The sequence below is a fragment of the Hemicordylus capensis genome, chromosome 4 (genome assembly GCF_027244095.1).
Source record: "Hemicordylus capensis ecotype Gifberg chromosome 4, rHemCap1.1.pri, whole genome shotgun sequence".
NCBI classification, from domain to species: domain Eukaryota; kingdom Metazoa; phylum Chordata; class Lepidosauria; order Squamata; family Cordylidae; genus Hemicordylus; species Hemicordylus capensis.
In genome coordinates, this window is record NC_069660.1 from 93,193,937 (window position 1) to 93,212,658 (window position 18,722).

The window sequence follows — 18,722 nt, forward strand, 5'->3', positions numbered from 1 at the left end:
AGCCTATATTCTGCGATGATATCTATAACAACTGACAATAAAATTCAGCCATCCCAGGTCCATGGGAAGGACCTGATGTCTGGATAAAACAAACCAGTCAATAACACCTGTCTGACTGTGTAAACAAGATAATAAAAATAATAATTTTGTCTACTTTGTTCAAGAATCCAGGATCTTGAGCTCAGGTCTTGTGGGCATAACAGACAGAATGGGTAATATCAATATTCCAATTCTAAAAACTGCAAAAGAATATCATCATTGATCATGATCCAACACAGAGTGGCACTCTTGAGCCCATTGATTTAAATGGTTTTAACTCTGTACTGGATTGTGCCCTTGGTTTTTAATAATTCTACAATTGTTATACCCCATCCTAAACAATTATTTGTAGCAAAACCACTGTTAGGACCAGGATAAAATAAAACTCTTAGTAACAAATTTGCTTATGTGGTGATAAGTTCATCCATTTTAGAAGGAGCTTACTTCTAAGTAAAAATGCTTAGAATTGCAATCTATGTTGTTCCTGTATTGTTTCTTCTGTATTATCACGTACTGTAATGATAAATAAATGATAAATACCAATGATAATGATAAATACCAAATGATAATGATAAATACCAAACAACTAAAAAAATACATTTATATGACTAAAGATTGGGGTTTCTCTCTTTTTAGGGAAACAATGCTTGCAAGAGCTTTTTAAATGGCAAACTGAACACTTTTTTAAAAAATGAAATTCTCTTTAAAAAACAACCACCACCAGAACATTATATCAATTCATTATGTGGAGTAAAGTAATCTTCAGATAATCTTTATCCAGAGATTATGAGTTCCAGAGCTACCATTGACCTGTTTTTGGAGTATTACAAAATCATTATTAATGCAGTACAAACATGAAAATGCTGTGCAACACAAGGCTGAAAAAGCAGGTTTGTATGAATATAAGCTCTGGATAACGTCCATCTTGCCAGATATACAGGCAAGGAGACATACAGCAATCTGTAGCCATCAAGATTTTGCATCAAGATCCTTAACCTTCAAGATTTTGCAAACAGAGAAGAACCAAAGATTTTGGATAACTGCAAGTGGTGTCATGACAGAAAACATTGGGTTGGGGGTATGGAATGATGGTGGCTTTAAAAGCCCACATTTCCTCAGCCTTGTGGGAAGTCTTGGTTCTTTCTAGCTGGGGCCTCATTATTATTTGTACTTTTGATCATTGTTTTAGAAAACTCGGTGTGTGTGTGTGTGTGTGTGTGTGTGTGTTTACATTAAATGCATTTGCATGATCAGCTTCATAATAATTGGGGTACATGTTTCCTAAACCCTCAGTCTTGATTGAGGGCCTTCCAAAGTAGTCATGGCTGTGGCAGAGCTGCCACAATGACATGGAAAGTGGTTGTGAGGCCTGATTTAAAGAACAAAAAGGGGCACATAGGTGAGTTGATACCCCCTATCCCATCCTTGTACAGTCTGTCACCTAAACCCTTTCCTCACAGTTCCTCACAATCTGTCACCTAACCTACCCATGGGAAACATACCAGCGGAGATTACTTCTTGATAAAATTGTTTATCAACATGCAATATCTTAGAAAATGCTTTGCATTAAATCTGATTTTTTTAAAAATAAGAATTTAGCTTCAGAACTGCATTGTTTTGAAAAGTTAAACTAAGAAGCAGTCATGACAATGTTTATAAAATATATATTTTTAAGAATTAATATTTTATCCTCAGCCCAACAATGAGTTAAGCACTTTTTAGGGCAACAAATGGCCTTATGCAAGTTAACTCTATGCTGGTGGGTGATATATAGTGTATATCTGGACTGCACAACATCCGACTCGCAGGCATGCTTTTGGTGGCCTTCTGGGCTCTCCCGGCCCTTGGCTTTCCTGCCACTGCTGCCTCTAGCCGTGCTGTTCCATCCAGCGGGCTCCCGGATGGCAGGTAGGAGGAAGCTGCTGTTTGGGGCTTTTCTCCTTCCCCATCAAAGAGCCGCTTGTACTTGGCTCCATGGTGGGGGGAAGGAAGGAAAGGCCAAATGGCACTTGGCCCTGAAGTGGGACACATGGGCCAGGTGGAAGGAAGAAGCTGCGGTTCAGCCTTTCCTTCCTTCCCCTGCCATGAAGCTGCCACACTACTCCATATACAAGCAGCTCTTTGGTGGCAGAAAGGAGGAAAGCCCCAAATGGCAGCTTCCTCCTACCTGCTGCCTGGAAGCCCGCTGGGTGGAGTGGAGTGGAATGGCGCAGCTAGAGGCAACAGTGGCGGTGGTGGGGAGAGCCAAGGGCTGGGAGAGCCTAGCATACAGCCCTATGGCAGTCTCACCACCCAGGGAGGTTGCCTGGGTGGTGGCTAAGAGGCAGCAGGGCCACCAGTGCTGGTTGAAGGCTGCTGGGGAGAGGAGCAAACATAAGCCCACCCTCTCCTAGCTTTTAAAATAATTAATTAAATCTAAAAATTATTTTTAAAACTTTTAAATTAAGGTATTTTAATTAACTTTAAAATTAATTATAATTAATTTAATTTTAAAATTGACTTCAGCTCCCACATGCCAAGTCATGATTGGTTTTGGCCCATTGGGCAGTTGTGCATCCCTGGTGTATATCATGTATTGCAGAGCCACCCCACATCTTTTGCCGATTCTTGGGATGCCCAGATCAGTGGAGATGTTGATCACATACACACACAGATGGGGTGAATATCTAAACTAGTGCTAGAGCTGTAGGTAGCTATCAAAGCTGGTACTAGAGATCCAAAGAGGAAGACAGGAGATCGGTCTTGAAGGAGGTCACTTTCTGTCAGTTACACCACCTGCTTTTGCCAGATAAGTGTCAAGGGCTGCGACAGCAGCAGAGACTTTGGGGGCTGCATTAAGTCCCAGTCACTCCCCTTTATCTTCTGACAACACTGGCAGAAGCAGTTGCAGAGCCCGGCATGAGATTCCACTCATCTTAGAGATGGCACAGAGAATCCAACCTTCTGCAAGGAGTGGGTTGCTGCTCAAACCTGTTGCAGTGCTTGGATGAAAAAAAATATCAATACCTCCAGCCAGCCACCCACCCATTCCAGTATAAGGAAGTGAAGTTTTCATGGGATTTCCCCAGACTTCTTAGTTCTGTACCAGCAAAAAAGTGTACTCAGTGGAGGCACAAATAAAAGTGCCATATATAATAAAGGTAAAGCTGAGCCGTCGAGTCGGTGTCAACTCCTTGTGACCACAGAGCCATGTGGTTTATCTTTTAATCAGCAGCATAACAGCCCAAAGCAACTCAGCTGTCCAGAGATTCATGTCCAAAGCTGGCAATGACACAATCTTGAGGCAGTTTGTTAGGAAAGAGACAAAACAGACTCTTCTTTTATTGGACTGGTATCAATCTGTTAGACTTTGCAAACTTTCTTCTTGTTCATATCACACCATCAGTGCACATTACAGAGTCACATCAGTGAAAGACAGATCCTTATCCTGAAGAGCTTCTAGTCCAAGTTTTGACAGGATTGGGGTAGAGAGGAAAAGGCAAGAGAGAAAAAGGCAGTGGAAAGGGGGAGAAATGGGGGGCAGAAAGACAACGTTTGCACTTTTAGGAGCACCTTCACCAGATGCCACGGATGATAAAGGCTTTAAAGGAAAAGGGTAGGATAGAAATCTCCCCCCACCCCACAATGTATTAGCTTTTTTTTTTTTTTAATGCTCTTACACAGCCAGCTGAGAATAGGGAAGATAATGTGGTTGTATCCTAACTGTTCACATGGCCGCCAGCTCTTTCTATGAATGGAACAAAAGTTGCATCCAAGCAAGGGGTGCTTTCATGAGAAAAGCTCTCCTTACAGTCGCAGAAGGAACTTGCCACAGAAAGCTTTCATGTGAACAGTTAAGATACAACCCACTGTGTATGGCCTTGTACATGGCATGCACATGATGACCATTCTTGATATTTGGAGTAACAGCAGTAAGCCAATGGAATGATTGCCCAGTAGAGAATTTTGCACTCAGGCTATATTATATCCTAAGTCAGTCTGCTTTGGAAATAAATATAGCCTGGTAAAATATCTAGATTGTCTCATCTGTTTTTTCTGTTAGTGGAGCAAAACATGGCTGTGTGATCTGTTAATGCAGAATAGTGTTGTTTGTTTGTTTGTTTGTTTATTTAACATTTATGTCCCGCTCTTCCTCCAAGGAGCCCAGAGCGGTATACATGGTTATGTTTATCCTCACAACCATCCTGTGTGGTAGGCTAGGCTGAGAGATACATGACTGGCCCAGAGTCCCCCAGGGAGCTGGGATTTGAACTCCGGTTCCACTCCACCGCCCAAGTGCCTGCCTGGAGTCAATATTGGGCTGGAGGAGTTATAACAGGCTGAAGCTGAATCCAAACAAGGTGGAGCTACTGTCTGTAGGGGGTCAGGATCCGAAATATGGCTTAGATCTATCTGTTCTGGATGGGGTTACACTCCCCCTAAAAGATCAGGTTTGTAGTCTGGGAGTGCTCCTGGATCCCATACTCTCCCTGGTTTCTCAGGTTGAAGCTGTGGCCAGAGTGCTTTTTATCAGCTTTGGCTGATACTCCAGATGTGTCCATTTCTGGAGACAAATGGCCTTAAAATGGTGGTACATCTGCTGGTAACCTCTAGGCTTGACTACTGTAATGCACTCTTCATGGGGCTGCCTTTGTACATAGTTTGAAAATTACAATTGGGACAGAATGCAACAGCCAGATTGGTCTCTGGGTTTACCTGAAGGGACCATATAACACTGATTCTAAAAGAACTGCTCTGGCTGCCGATACGTTTCCGAACGAAATGCAAAGTACTTGTTATCATCTATAAAGCACTTAATAGCTTAGGTCAAGGGTACTTAAGAGAATGCCTTCTCTGTCGTGAACCCTGTCGCCTATTAAGACCATATGCAGAGATCCAGTTATGGTTGCCACTCGTTTGGTGGCAACTTGGAACTGGGCCTTCTCTATGGCTGCCCCATGGCTTTGGAACGCGCTCTCTGCTGAAATAAGAGCATCCCCTTCTCTGTTTGCTTTTAGGAGGGCTCTGAAGATGTACCTATTTTCCCAGATTTTTAACTGAAATCTAATGTTTAAATTTTAATGTGTTTTTACCTGTTGTGATTTTTTATCTTTTTATGACTTTTAAATGTTTTATATTTTATATTGTGTTTTAATTCTGTACACCACCTAGAGATTTCTATATTAGGTGGTTATAAATTCATTCATTCATTCATTCAATCAATCAATCATGGGCAGAATGACATGTATGAGATTGTCCATATGCCACTTAGCCTGAAAAAATGAAGGTTGCAGTCTAGCCGTTCACCTCTGCTGCACGTTGTGGGGGGGCAAGTGACCCGGTTGCATGTGCAGCTTGCAAAAAGGAAGGTGTAACTGAGGCATTTCTGTGATGAAAATTGCTATGATGTATGGCACCAATATTAATATATGAATGCTAAATTGCATCCGATTAACATTCAATTACTATGAAATAACTTTGTAACCTCTAAGTTACTGTTTGTGACTTAAGCAGTAAAGGATTCCTCGAATAAATAAATGCGAGCAATTAAGCATTCAGTGAGGAAGGTATTCTTTCCTAAAATTACAAGTTTCTAAATTGGTCTTCCTTTTCAGAAACAATACTTCCTAAACTGTTCTAAAACAAACTCTATTGGTAGTCTCAAAATGTATCAGTTAATCAAACTTTGTAAGTATAATTTGCCAGCTCTCATGTCAGCTTTGTACATGTGTTTAACTAATCCATGAAGAACTCCTGGAGACAAAATTAAATGGTCTTTTTAGAAAATAGACCCATGCCAGCTTTCCAGTGAAGTTGGCATCACTGTTTATTCTGATCTCTTTATAATTAAGCCATAAAACTGTGGGTAAAGGAGGAAGTGTCATACAAACAGTTTTCCACCAATATGTTTCTGTCATGAATTTAAGTCAACTAGGCAAACTTATTTGTTCTCCCTTTCTCTACCCACCCAAATGTTTTATTTTAGGAACAGTTTCCGGTTCCAGTTTACCACCCAACTCCTAGCCAGACCCGCCTAGCAACACAGCTTACAGAAGAGGAACAAATTAGGATAGCGCAACGGATAGGCCTTATACAGCACCTGCCGAAAGGAGTCTATGATCCAGGAAGAGATGGTTCTGAGAAGAAAATCAGAGAGTAAGTTAGAGAAATGCTACTTTTTACAGGAGAATTTTGGGTCCCCCAACTTTTGTTGCTAAAAACTAGCTGCGGGTGGGGATTCATATTGGGACTGTGGTGGAGGTAAGGGAGTCTCCTGTGGGCCAGATTGCCCCTTCCTGCTAGCTGCTGTTTATCTTGGTACCAAAGCTTCCATTTGTGCTGATTCTTATCAAGACCATGATGGAGGGAAAGGATTGAAGTCTCCCTCCATCACTGCTGTAGTTCTGATCCAGATTTCCACCACTCACACAGCCGATTTCTTTAACACCATCACCACCTCAAAAAAGCAGCACACAAGAACCAAACTCCATGTTTAACATAATGTGTAGATTGACTCTTAGTTATCCCATAAGAAGAATACAAAATGGACAGTCCCCGCCCTTGATCACCTCTGAGCCCCTTATGTTGAGCAAAACAATTGTTGTCTTTACCTAAGAAGGTTCATCTCAAGACACTTCTCCAAAACCTTGTTGAGTTATTCACATACAGGTGGCCCTCGTTATCCACAGTTTTGGCAACCAGTTTTACCTATCCACAGTGAGGTCCTAAGACCTGGTTTCCATATCTGCAAGTGCAAAAGTAGGCTATCTTCACTTATCTACTGTTTCAGGGCCCCCAGAAATGACTTCCAGAGTCATTTCCAGTCTGGAGGCGGCATGGAGCTGTTTTGTTGCTCTTAAAGCTCTCCCCCCCCCCCGGCCACCGTGATTTTTTGCTAGAGTTGGTTTGGGGGGGCATTGCTGGAGACCTGGAAATCAGGGCAGAGTACTTTATTTCTCTTATTTATTATCCCCCTCACCCAATTTTTAGCCTTCTCTGTGTGTGTAGGAACCTAACCCCTAGATTCCCATAGAAGTAAGGTTTCGTTATTTGCGGTTTCTATATTCACACCTGTACTGCTTTCTCTCTCTTCTGTGGAGATTTATTTCTTCTTAGCTTCCCCTTTAAAAAGAATATGTCCTCTAGACTTTTTTCTGACATATTTAAGAGAATGCCTTCTTTGTTATGAACCCTGCCGCCTATTAAGATCATCAGGAGAGGTTTGTCTGAGGGTGTCACTGTCTTGTCTGGTGGTGACTCAAAAGCGAGGCTTCTCTGTAGTTGCCCCAGGGCTGTGAAACAAACTTGCTGCTGAGATTAGAGCTTCTCCATCCCTGATGGCTTTTAGGAAACACCTGAAGATATATCTCTTTAGCCAAGATTTTTAGTTGAATTTTATTGATTGTTTTAATTTCAACACATTTAAAACATATATAAAATTTAATCTTTTGGATTTGTTTCATTATTGTAAATCACCTAGACTTTGGTAGTGGGTGGTATATAAATATGTTAAATAAAATAAAAATATTTACCTTAGACCTCTTGAAAATAACTAAGCTTTTCACCATACTTTGAACAATTGCGGTCTGTCTTATATTTATGCCTTATATTATGATTATGAACTCAGCAATGCAGCAATTATGTTTGAACAATGCTTGTTAAGAAGTAATTTGAATGTACACCATGTGCCATTTAGGAAGATAGCTTACTTAGTTTTATGAACGGGTAAATCTAGCTGCCGTTGTTAAATACCTGCCTTGAGTGGTGCTATGAACAAAACAGCATGCTCAGCCCACCTGTGGAAGTTTAACTGAAATCATACCTCTCTCTAATGGTCAGATAGTTGTTCCAAAGTCACTTTCAGTTTAAAAAAAAAAGTGTAATGGTTCATGCAGTGAGTAAAGTACACTTAAGGTGCACTCCTTAAACCTCTTGAGGTTTCATGTTAAGAACGTGTGACTGATATTTGTATCCTGCTCTTCTTCCAAGGAGCTCAGTGAAGCATGCAGGAGTTACTTCCTTTTATCCTTGCAACAACAATGTGAGATAAGTCACCCAATTTCATGGCTGAGTGGGATTTGAACCTGGGTCTCCCCATTCCTAGTCTAACCACTACACCACTCTGATTCATTATCACAGAACCTTTGTGTTTCAAGTTCCCTGGGGAAGATCAGTATATCATAACTTGTTTCTTTACATGCTTCTCTCTGCACAGCAAAAATACAATGGTCCCAGTCTAGAGAATGTTAGTTGGCCATGCCCCATTGATTTCAGTGGGACCAGTGATGACTGATGAGGTGGTGTAATGGCCACCATTGTTGAGTGGCAACTAATAGAGAGGAGTGTTAGAGGTTGTTGATTTTTACCCACAATAGGTAAAACAGCAGAGCACTAAGGAATGAGCACACACTCCAATTACGGGGTAGGTAGCAGAGGATGGTTTGGATATTGCAGCTATTTAGAGAAAACACATGGAGATCCTTGTATGACTAAACACTAAACATTTATTGGTTAAATACACTTAGACAGGAAAGACCTATATCTAATCTAAAGGACTACATAGTGGATAGGTAAGGAGAGAGAGATGTGTCCATCTGCTCTCTAGGAGGAAAGGAAGGATTGTGACTCAGCACAGGAAGTGCTGCAGAGTCAGTTCAGGGGTCATAGAGTAGGGACAGATAGGGAGATCCTTACTCACTGTCTCTACTCCCAATGCCCCTACTGGTCATTAGGACAGTTGGTGCAAAAGGTCGATGCACTGGAAGTTCATCTCCAACAAGGAGAGTCCCTCACCAGCAGATACCATGAAGCACAGACCCCAAGATGCTGTGATTCAGCCTTAATTCTGCATAATTCTCAATAAAATAGATTCAGCAGCCTGTTTATATTTAGGCATTGCTCTTACAGAACTGGGACAACAGCACTGGAATTTCTCATCTTTAAATACATCTCCATTTCTTACTCTTTAAAGGGTGGGTGGGCATATAGAATGAACTGCATATTGCATTGCAGACAGTCTGAGCCAAGCCAATTTTCTTTCCGTTGTAAGATTAAAATATAGAAATAAATTTAAAAGTTGTTTTCGTATGGGAAGATGGATTGAAATTGCTGTGATTCCTTCACTTTTGCTTACCACCATTCTGCATCGCTCAAGTGCCAAATTACCTCCATGTGTGCTATAAGCAAGCAGCCCTGGAAAAGGTTGAAAATATAGATGGAGAGAAGAAGCCTAGGATAAAAATGTGATTGCAGAAGGATAGTCAGAGACTAATCTTCCAATCCAAATCTTTAAACTAGAGGTTCCAACATTGCCTGCTGATCTTTGAAGATAGGCCTACAGGGAAGAAGATTATGTCACAAGAGGAGTCATGGAAAAGATAATGAATATAGCAGTACTTTTGTTTCCAGAGAGACCTCCTTCTCTGCTACTCAGAAGAATTATGTGGCAATAAGCAACTTCGTTCCACAAGTTTCCTACATAGCTGCATAGCTTGGTCCTGCTTATAAAAATTAGCAATAACAATTTCCATTATTTATTCATTTATTTATTTATTTGATTTGTATACCGCCCTTCCAAAATGGCTCAGGGTGGTTTACAATTAAAACAAACAACTAAAACAGTAAAGAGCTAAAACAAATTAAAAAACAATATAACAATTAACAATTTAAAAACATTTTAAAACAACAATTAAACAATTACAGTGATTAAAACCCCCAAAATCGGGTTTTGAATTTTAAAATAAACCAGAAATTAAAACCCCCAAAATTTAGGAAGCTGAGAACGCTTGGGTGAAAAGATGGGTTTTCAGGTGTTTTTTGAAAATTGCCAGAGATGGGGAGGATCATATCTCAGCAGGGAGCGCATTCCACAATATCAGGGCAGCGACCGAGAAGGCCCGTCTCTGTGTAGCCACCAAACGAGTTGGTGGTAACTGGAGACAAACCTCCTCAGATGACCTCAATGGGCGGCGGGACTCATAACGAAGAAGATGCTCTTTTAGATACCCAGGGCCTAAGCCATTTAGGGCTTTGTAAGTTATAATAACTAGCACTGTATTTTGTCCGGAAACCCATTGGCAGCCAGTATAACTCCATCAGTAAAGGAGTAACATGGTCTCTCCGAGATGACCCAGAGACCAACCTGGCTGCCGCATTCTGAACCAACTGAAGTTTCCGGACTATGTCCAAAGGCAGCCCCACATAGAGCGCATTACAAAAGTCAAGTCTGGAGGTTACCAGCAGATGTACCACAGTTTTGAGGTCATTGATCTCGAGAAACAGACGCAGCTGGTGTATCAGCCGGAGCTAATAGAAAGCACCCCTGGCCACCGCCTCAACCTGAGAAACCAGGGAGAGGTGTGAATCCAGAAGTACTGCCAGACTGCGAACCTGTTCCTTTTGGGGAAGTGTGACCCCATCTAGAACAGGCAGATCAAAATCGTCTCTAGAGTCCTGACCCTGCACAATAAGTACCTCCATCTTATCTGGATTCAGCTTCAGTTTATTCTCCCGCATCCAGCCCATTACTGCTTCCAGGCAGGCATTTAGGGAGGATATGCCAGCTCCTGAAGAAGCTGACATGGAGAAGTAGATCTGGGTGTCATCAGCATACTGGTAACACCCAGCTCCAAATCCCCTGATGATCCAGCAGTTTCATGTAGATGTTAAAAAGCATTGGAGAAAGTACGGAGCCTTGAGGGACACCATACTTAAGCTCAGATTTTGAAGAGCAACAGTCTCCAATCGACACCATCTGGAATCTATCCAAGAGGTAGGAACAGAACCACTGTAAAACAGTGCCTCCCACCCCCAACACCCTCAGACGTTCCAGAAGGATACTATGGTCGATAGTATCGAAAGCCACCGAGAGGTCCAAAAGGACCAACAGAGTTACACTTCCTCTGTCAATTGCCAAGATTATCCATCAGGCCAACCAAGGCAGTCTCTACCCCATAGCCCACCCGAAAACCAGTTTGAAATGGGTCTAGATAATCAGTTTCCTCCAAGACCGCCTGGAGCTGAGAGGCCACCACCCTCTCAATTGCTTTGCCTAGCCATGGAAGGTTGGAAACAGGCCTATAATTGCTCAACTTTGAGGGATCTAATGCTGGCTTCTTTAGAAGAGGTCTAATGATTGCCTCCTTAAGACAAGGAGACATCCTACCCTCCCTCAGAGAAGCATTTATGATTTCCACCAGGCTGTTTACAACAACCTCCCTGCTAGATCGAACAAGCCATGTTGGACAAGGGTCAAGAGAACAAGTGGTAGGCCTCACCAATCCAAGCAGCTTGTCCACATCCTCAGGATTCACAAACTGAAACCGATCCAGTCGAATTACATAAGAGGAGTTGTTGGGCACCTCCAGCTCAGACATCAAATTAATTGTGGAGTCTCCATCTAGACCGGCCCAAAACCGAGAGATTTTATCCGCGAAAAACTCTTTAAACACAACACAGCGGGTAACTGATGACTCCAAATTCTGGTTCAAGGGAGGGGGGGCAGATACTAATCCCCTCACAACCCTGAACAACTCCGCTGGACGTGAACTCGCAGAGGCAATACGGGCAGAAAAGAACTGCCTCCTTTCTGCATATATTGCCTGAGCATAGATCTTTAGATGTGCTCTATGTCGCAATCTGTCAGATTCGAGTCGAGTCTTCCTCCACTTGCGCTCCAGTTGCCTACCTTGCCGCTTCAGCCCCCGTAGATCTTCCATATACCAAGGGGCCAATTTTGAAATGGGTTGGAGGGGATGCTTGGGAGCAGTCGTCTCTACTGCCCTGGTGAGCAAGTTGTTCCAATTCTCAACCAGGGCATCAACAGGATCACCAGCAAAGCCAACATTAAATCCCTCCAAGGCTTCTTGGAATCTTAATGGATCCAATAACCTCTTCGGGCGGACCATTCTAATGGGCCCGTCACCCCTATGGAGGTGGGAAGTGGAGGTGGGAAGTGGTTGTAAGTCCAACCTTAACCAGATGGTGGTCCGTCCATGACAGTGGGGAAATCACAGGAGTCCCCACCCACGGAACACCACCCTGATCAGAGTAAAATACCAAATCAAGTGTGTGACCTGCAATATGCGTCGGTCCAGAGACCACTTGGGATAGGCCCTTAGTTGTCATGGCCGCTATGAACTCCTGAGCTACCCCGGACAGATTGGTCCCAAAGTGAACATTGAAGTCCCCCAGCACCAAGAGTCTGGGAGACTCCAACGCGAGTTCCGCGACCAAGTCCGTGAGCTCAGTAAGGGATTCCACTGGGCAGCAGGGCAGTCGGTACACCAACAGAAGTCCCAGTCTATCCCTGGTCCCCAAACTCAAGTACACACATTCAATATGGTCTGATACCCTGACAGGGACCCTGGTAAGGGAGATGTTATCCTTATAGACCACAGCCTTATAGACCACAGCCACCCCCATATAGCCACAGCACAATGTCACTGCAAAGCAAATAGATCTATAAGAGAAGAATAAGCTATGGAACATATAGACAGAATTAGATACATTTCACTAAAGTAGCACACAGAATTATTGATTAGGGTACCAATGTGTGACAGTACTGAGGAAAGTTTTAAAAAGTAGATTTGCAAAATGTAAAATGAAAATCTTGACATTTTGAAACTTCCAAGCATGAGATTATTATTTTGTTAATAATTCTGTATATACACTCTCGCACATGGCTTAAACCAAATTTCAACCCTAAGGTATTTTTTTAAAAGTCCAGATAACTATGAAGGAGCCACAATAAAATCACTAATCAACAATTGGCTCTATTATAAAAACTAAAGAATATGAACAATTTCTTCAGTTCAAATGAAACTGTAGTCTCAAAAGTAACATAACTAAGAACAATATATCTAACTAGCTTGGCTTGGCGCAGACCATCTGTGCTGCCGGCCGGCCGGCCCACTTGCCACAACCACATTCCCCCACCGGTCTGCCCATCGCCTTTCTCTCCCCCCTCCCCCGCTTTCTGGCCGGCCAGGAGCTGGCTTCTTGTCTCTCCCCCGCTTTCTAGCAGGTAGGCAGGTGGGCTTCTCCCCTCAGTGCCCCTGTTTCTGGCTGGCTGGCCTGCCCGCTGCTTTCTGGTTGGGCAGGCGCCAGCTTCTTCTCCCCACCCCCGCTTTCTGGCTCGCGGGTGGGCTTCTTCTCCCTTCTGCCCCCCGGCCCCCATTTCTGGCCAGCTGGCCTGCCTGCCGCTTTCTGGCTGGCCAAGCACCGGCTTCTTCTCCCCAACGCCCGCACTTGCTGGTTGGCTGGTGGGTCGGCCTTCTCCCGCCTTCCCACCCCAGTTTCTCCCCTTCCCTGTGGCTTTCTAGCTTCTCCCCCCGCCTGCTTCCTGGCTCACCAGCTGGCATTTTCTTCACTGGCCGCAGCTCTCCAGCAGCTCTCCAAACGCTCGCAAGAGCTGCCATGCATGGGATTAGCCACAGGTATTCCTTAGAGAATTAAATATATAAACTCTGGCATAGCTCAGCTATCTTCTGCAGATTGTCTCTGGATATCCAGGAGACTGCTATGGCACAGGGGGCTTTTGCTCAGCCTCATCTAGTGCATCTGTTTCTGTCTCTAGTCCGATCCGTTCATGGTTTTCCATGACGTAGTTACCTTAGCATTGGCTGCACAGCTTTGTGCCTCCCGCAGATGCTGACCTACAGTTCCTATCACCCCTGACTATTGACCATTCTGATTGGGGATGATGGAGTTGTAGTCCAAAAATAACTGGAGGGCCGAAGCTTTGCCACCCTGCTGTAATGCCTCAGTGTGTGGCTCTCCACCAAGACCTTTTGGAAACTTCATGTGGTACAAAAATGTAGCTGTTAGGATTTTAGTGGGAGCCAGACCCCATGATTCTATTGTACTGATTTTATTTTAGCCACATTGGTTGCCAGTTAGTTTGCAGGCATGATTCAAGGTGCTGGTTGTTACCTTTAAAGCCTTAAATAGTTTGAGGCCAAAGTACCTCTCCTTACATGAATCTGCCCGTCCCATGAGATCTTTTAGGTAGACCTTCCTGTGTGTGCCACCATTATCTTAGGTTTCAGTGATGCATGTGAAAAGGCTTTCTCAGTGATGGCCCCCACTCTGTGGAACTTCCCAACATATGAGGTTAGTGCCCTCCTTGCAAACATTCTGGCTTGATTAAAGAGTTTCTCTTTTAGTAGGTCTTCCCAAATGTTCTTTTTAAAAATTCTGCTACTTTGTTTTACCCTCTTGGCATAAATAGCTAAATATTACTGCTGCTTAATTGCTTTTGTTACTGTGTTTAATTTATCATTGTTTCTTTTAGGGAAAGGCAGGGTATAAATTGTTTTGCATTGTATTAATAAGTTAGATGCAATAGGGAAAATGATTGCTTTGAACTAGTTTTCCCATTTCTTTAAAACTGAACAGGTACAAGTTTTAGCAAAAGTGTATTAGAGTGCAGTTTAGCAAATAATAGATTTCTCCTCAAGCTTTCATGCTAGCTGAACAGGATAATATTTCAGCTGAATTCAGATTTTCTCTGCCTTGTTTCCCTTTTCATTTCCAGATGTGTGATCTGTATGATGGACTTTGTTTACGGGGACCCTATCAGATTCCTGCCATGCATGCATATTTACCACCTGGACTGTATAGATGACTGGTTGATGAGATCTTTCACGTGTCCTTCCTGCATGGAGCCCGTCGATGCAGCATTGTTGTCATCTTACGAGTCTAACTGAGCCAGAGCTTCTCTTCTGATCTGTCAAGGAAACCATCCAATTTAATGGGTCTGATCCTTTGTCATTCTGCCCAAAGAACTAGGGATTGGGAAACAAAATCATGCACACAAAAAAGATCATCTCTTAATAATGAAAAAGAAATCCTAAATAACTAGGTATTGACAAGGGGAGGAGGGAGAAACACATGTTTTAGAGAATATAGAAAAAAGTAGAAAGTTATTTTTATGTAAAGCCTCGATCCAGTGCTTAAAAATAGTTGCTCCTTAAGGCAGGCCTGTTAGCACACCCATCCACAGGAATTGTGTGAAGAGTAACCTGAAGATGTTAAAGATTAAATTGTGCTTACTCATTCCACTGGGGAGTTCTGCTCAAGCACCATCGAAACAAAATGGCAAAAGCACTTCCAAGATGAGTGTGTTTGTGTGTGGTGTGAGAGAGAGAGAGAGAGAGAGAGAGAACGTGCATGAAAGCATTCTTACTGAAAGGAAGATAAAGGGAGGCTGGAGAATCTCTTCTCTTAAAGAACACAACAATTTTCTTCAAATTGCTTCACAAGTTCTTGATATTTGGGTCAATGCTCTATTTACAAAAAAAGAGCTATGTTTTATAACACTGGCACAAAAATAGTTTTAAGCTTGTTTGCACAGTTCTTTTTTATCCATTGGAAATGGAATCCATTTTGCCTTAGGTCTTTTTAAATAGTGTATTATTATTTTTGGGCTGGCTCTATGCTTGAAAACGAGTTTATTTATAACCTGTTATAAAAGTGCTATATTTTGTTTGCAGTTAGGATTATGCGGACTTCAAGATTTCCTAGCTTGTAAGCAAACTTGAGATGCACTTTCTCTTTTCTATGTGACAATTTAACGTGAAGGTGTTTTGTTTTGTTTTTTAAAGCAGACAACCAGTACCCCCTCCCCCCGCTTATTACTTCCAAATCCTAAATAGATTACAAAAATTAAATAATGATATTGATCTTACATTTGTCAAATTAAAATGGAGCACAGTGCAAATGATAAAAATTGCCACACATCACAAAATAAAATATTTGCTTAAATTTCTTTCCTTCCGAAAGGGTTATCTTGGACCATATAAAAAAAAGATATTGCATCTCTCATTCTTGTAGTTTTTAGATTCAAGACCATACTGTGTCTCAGTCTCTGTATTAAATGTATCTTTTGTATTCTGCTGGCTGGCATAGCAGTCTATCAAGCAGATATGAAATCTATATTTTATGTTTTGTACAAAAATTGCAAATTTCATATTTGGCACAGAATTACATAGGAGTGATCAAGTGAGCGATCTGCAGCTGGTAAGGACTGTTACAAGTATTTACATTTCTGAAGTGAAAAGGGTATGTGCTTGGTAGAGACAGTCTTGCAAAGATTAGTTGTACATTTTCTTTGATCCACTTAGCATGTGGGTTTTTGTCCTCTTAAATGTTCTTTAATGTAACTTTTATATATTTGACTTAAAGCCAATACATTGAAAAAGTCTTTTAGTCTAGCATGAAATGCAATCTCCAGTTAACAACGATGTATCAAGGACTGTTCTTGATTGTTTAAATACAATTTCCTAGAGTCATGTGCTCAAAACAAACTTCACTGAAGGTTGTATGCTTACAGTATAGAACAGGACTGCACTTCAGCCCTCCTGCAGATGTTGGAATACAACTCCCATCATCCCTGATTATTGCCTACTATGTCTGGGGGTGATGGAAGTTGTAGTGGAGAACCAGGGTTGTGCAGCAACTGGTACAGAGCAAATTAGCTGTCAAAAGTGATTTCTACAAGATTGGATGACTGAATGCAAACATCAGAATAATGAATGATTTATTACTCCTGCAGAAGAGGCTACTCAAAGCATTGTTGGTTATTTTCATTCAAATGCCTCAATCCAGAGTCTCATGTGCACACAGAATTCCCATGCAAGCAGGCTTCCCCCTTCATTTTCATGGATGGGGCAGACTGCCATGCTCAGAGCTGCCCCCATAGCTCTGAGTGGAGAGGCTGGAGAGGAGCCCTAGTTGTGCCTCTGAGTCCACAAATGTGCAAACGTTCTCTAAACTGTGGTGAGAAACTGCAATCCACAAAGCATATACTCTAAAATAAAGTCAGATTGTTGCAGTGTAAGTGATGTGCTGACTGCAAAAGAAAGCAGTTAAAGTCCTGTATAGTCTTAGATTGATTTACATTTCTACAACATACTTTTTTCAGTTTTCCCTGCTCAGTTCATCTGTTCTTAATTACAGAAAGTAAACCTGAGGGGGGGAAATGAAGTTGTGCAATATTTTCAGTAGTAAAGCATACTACTTTTCTTATTCCATGTGAAGTTTTCCATGAAATGTTGATGTCGATCTTGTCAAGTATTATAGCCAGGATTTTCTTCTTTTACTTTGAATTGTAAAATTGGCAAATGAACAGTTTTTTAAACACCTGTTTCATGTTCATAGTTGTGTTTTGTCTTACAAAGGGATGTTAGGGGAAGCTGTGACAAAAAGATTTGTTACTGTGCCTTTTTTTTTTTTTTGGTGTTTTGTACAATTTCATTTTCCCCCAACTTATAAAACTTTAGCTTTTTATTAAGATATTTGTTAGAAATATTTCTAAAAAGCTAAAATTAGAAGGGACTCTCACAACAACACACTATCCACATTCTAACAAGAGCAAAGTGTCCTTAAGCCAACTGATTGGTGCTTAACTCTGACCCTAAACACGAAACTAATTCTAAATAGATTGATTTTAAAATGCTCTTACTTTAATAATGTAACAGATTTATGTATTTAAGACCAACTTTTGTGTGGTGCCAAACTCTAAGTCTCAAGAGTTTTATTTTAACACCCTCTGGCTAAAACAATATATTAAATTGTATTTTAAATCTCAGCTGCATGAGATTTAAACAGTGAATTATTAAAACCAGAATGTTTGTGTTATGTCATCACACAAAACTTCATAATTAAAATAGGAAGATCAAATAGTAGCTAGAATTTTGCATGCTCAATAATTGATCAAAATCCTATATTGGTGGTAGGAGTATATGCATTGGAATTACTGCTCTGGAACCTGCGTATATTAGAGCCTGGCACATCATTTCCCAGGAAAGTCAAGCACTTTAGATAGGAATTTCAGTGGGCATGATTGCTAGATAAATACAGATTATTACATCTACCAAGAATGATAGAAAGCAACTAAAATTCTTCTGTATCTACCATCAAGGTCTTTGACATGGGCAGACTGCTTGCGGAAGCAACTTGCAATTCTTTCTTCACCACTTCCATCACTGTTGTGTGTGAATGCTTGTTCAAGCATGGAGTCCTTCGTTTCATAGGAATTATCAGTTGTTCAAACTGGTTTGAAGCAGTTAAAGAAGTGTGTAAGCCTACAAATCATCCCACCCCATTTACTGTATGTTCCAGATCATCCAGACACCACACCTGCTCTGATCTCTTTGGGAAGTAGTGTATGCTTGGAGGCAAGAGGAAGACAGCAATCTGGCCCTTGCAGTTGTAGTCCTACGACTTCAGATCTTAATATAAAGATAAACTTAGCAAATACTTACCAACATTCTGGTCACATAGAAAAGGGCCTCAGTCATCAGGCCAAAGCTTAGGTCTTCCCTGTACCAATGACTATTTTTATTTAATTTCCTCTAACAATGTAGGCTAGAACTAACTGACATTATATTGTATTGGTATGGTTGCTCAATTTCCGTTTGGTACCAATATATCTGGCAGACCTGTATTTAAACAAAGTGCTACTACTTTAATTATTCAAACAAAACATAATTACTCTGATCCAGCAACACCTTTTTTTTTTTTAAACTTACATTTTATATCCCGCTCTTCCTCCAAGGAGCCCAGAGCGGTGTACTACATACTTGAGTTTCTCTTTCACAACAACCTTGTGAAGTAGGTTAGGCTGAGAGAGACGTGACTGGCCCAGAGTCACCCAGCTAGTATCATGGCTGAATGGAGATTTTGAACTCGGGTCTCCCCGG

The 18,722-nt window shown here is 41.7% G+C and overlaps 1 protein-coding gene across 1 annotated transcript in view; it reads left to right on the plus strand.

Annotated features, from left to right (window-relative positions):
* Positions 1–17,162, plus strand: part of RNF11 (ring finger protein 11) — a 39,935-nt gene extending 22,773 nt beyond the window's left edge. Inside the window, exons 2-3 of the mRNA XM_053249829.1 lie at positions 6,005–6,174; positions 14,555–17,162. Of these exons, the coding sequence (XP_053105804.1) occupies positions 6,005–6,174; positions 14,555–14,726 (342 nt within the window). The 3' untranslated portion in view covers positions 14,727–17,162. The remainder of the gene's footprint in view (positions 1–6,004; positions 6,175–14,554) is intronic.
* Positions 17,163–18,722: the final 1,560 nt, after the last annotated feature.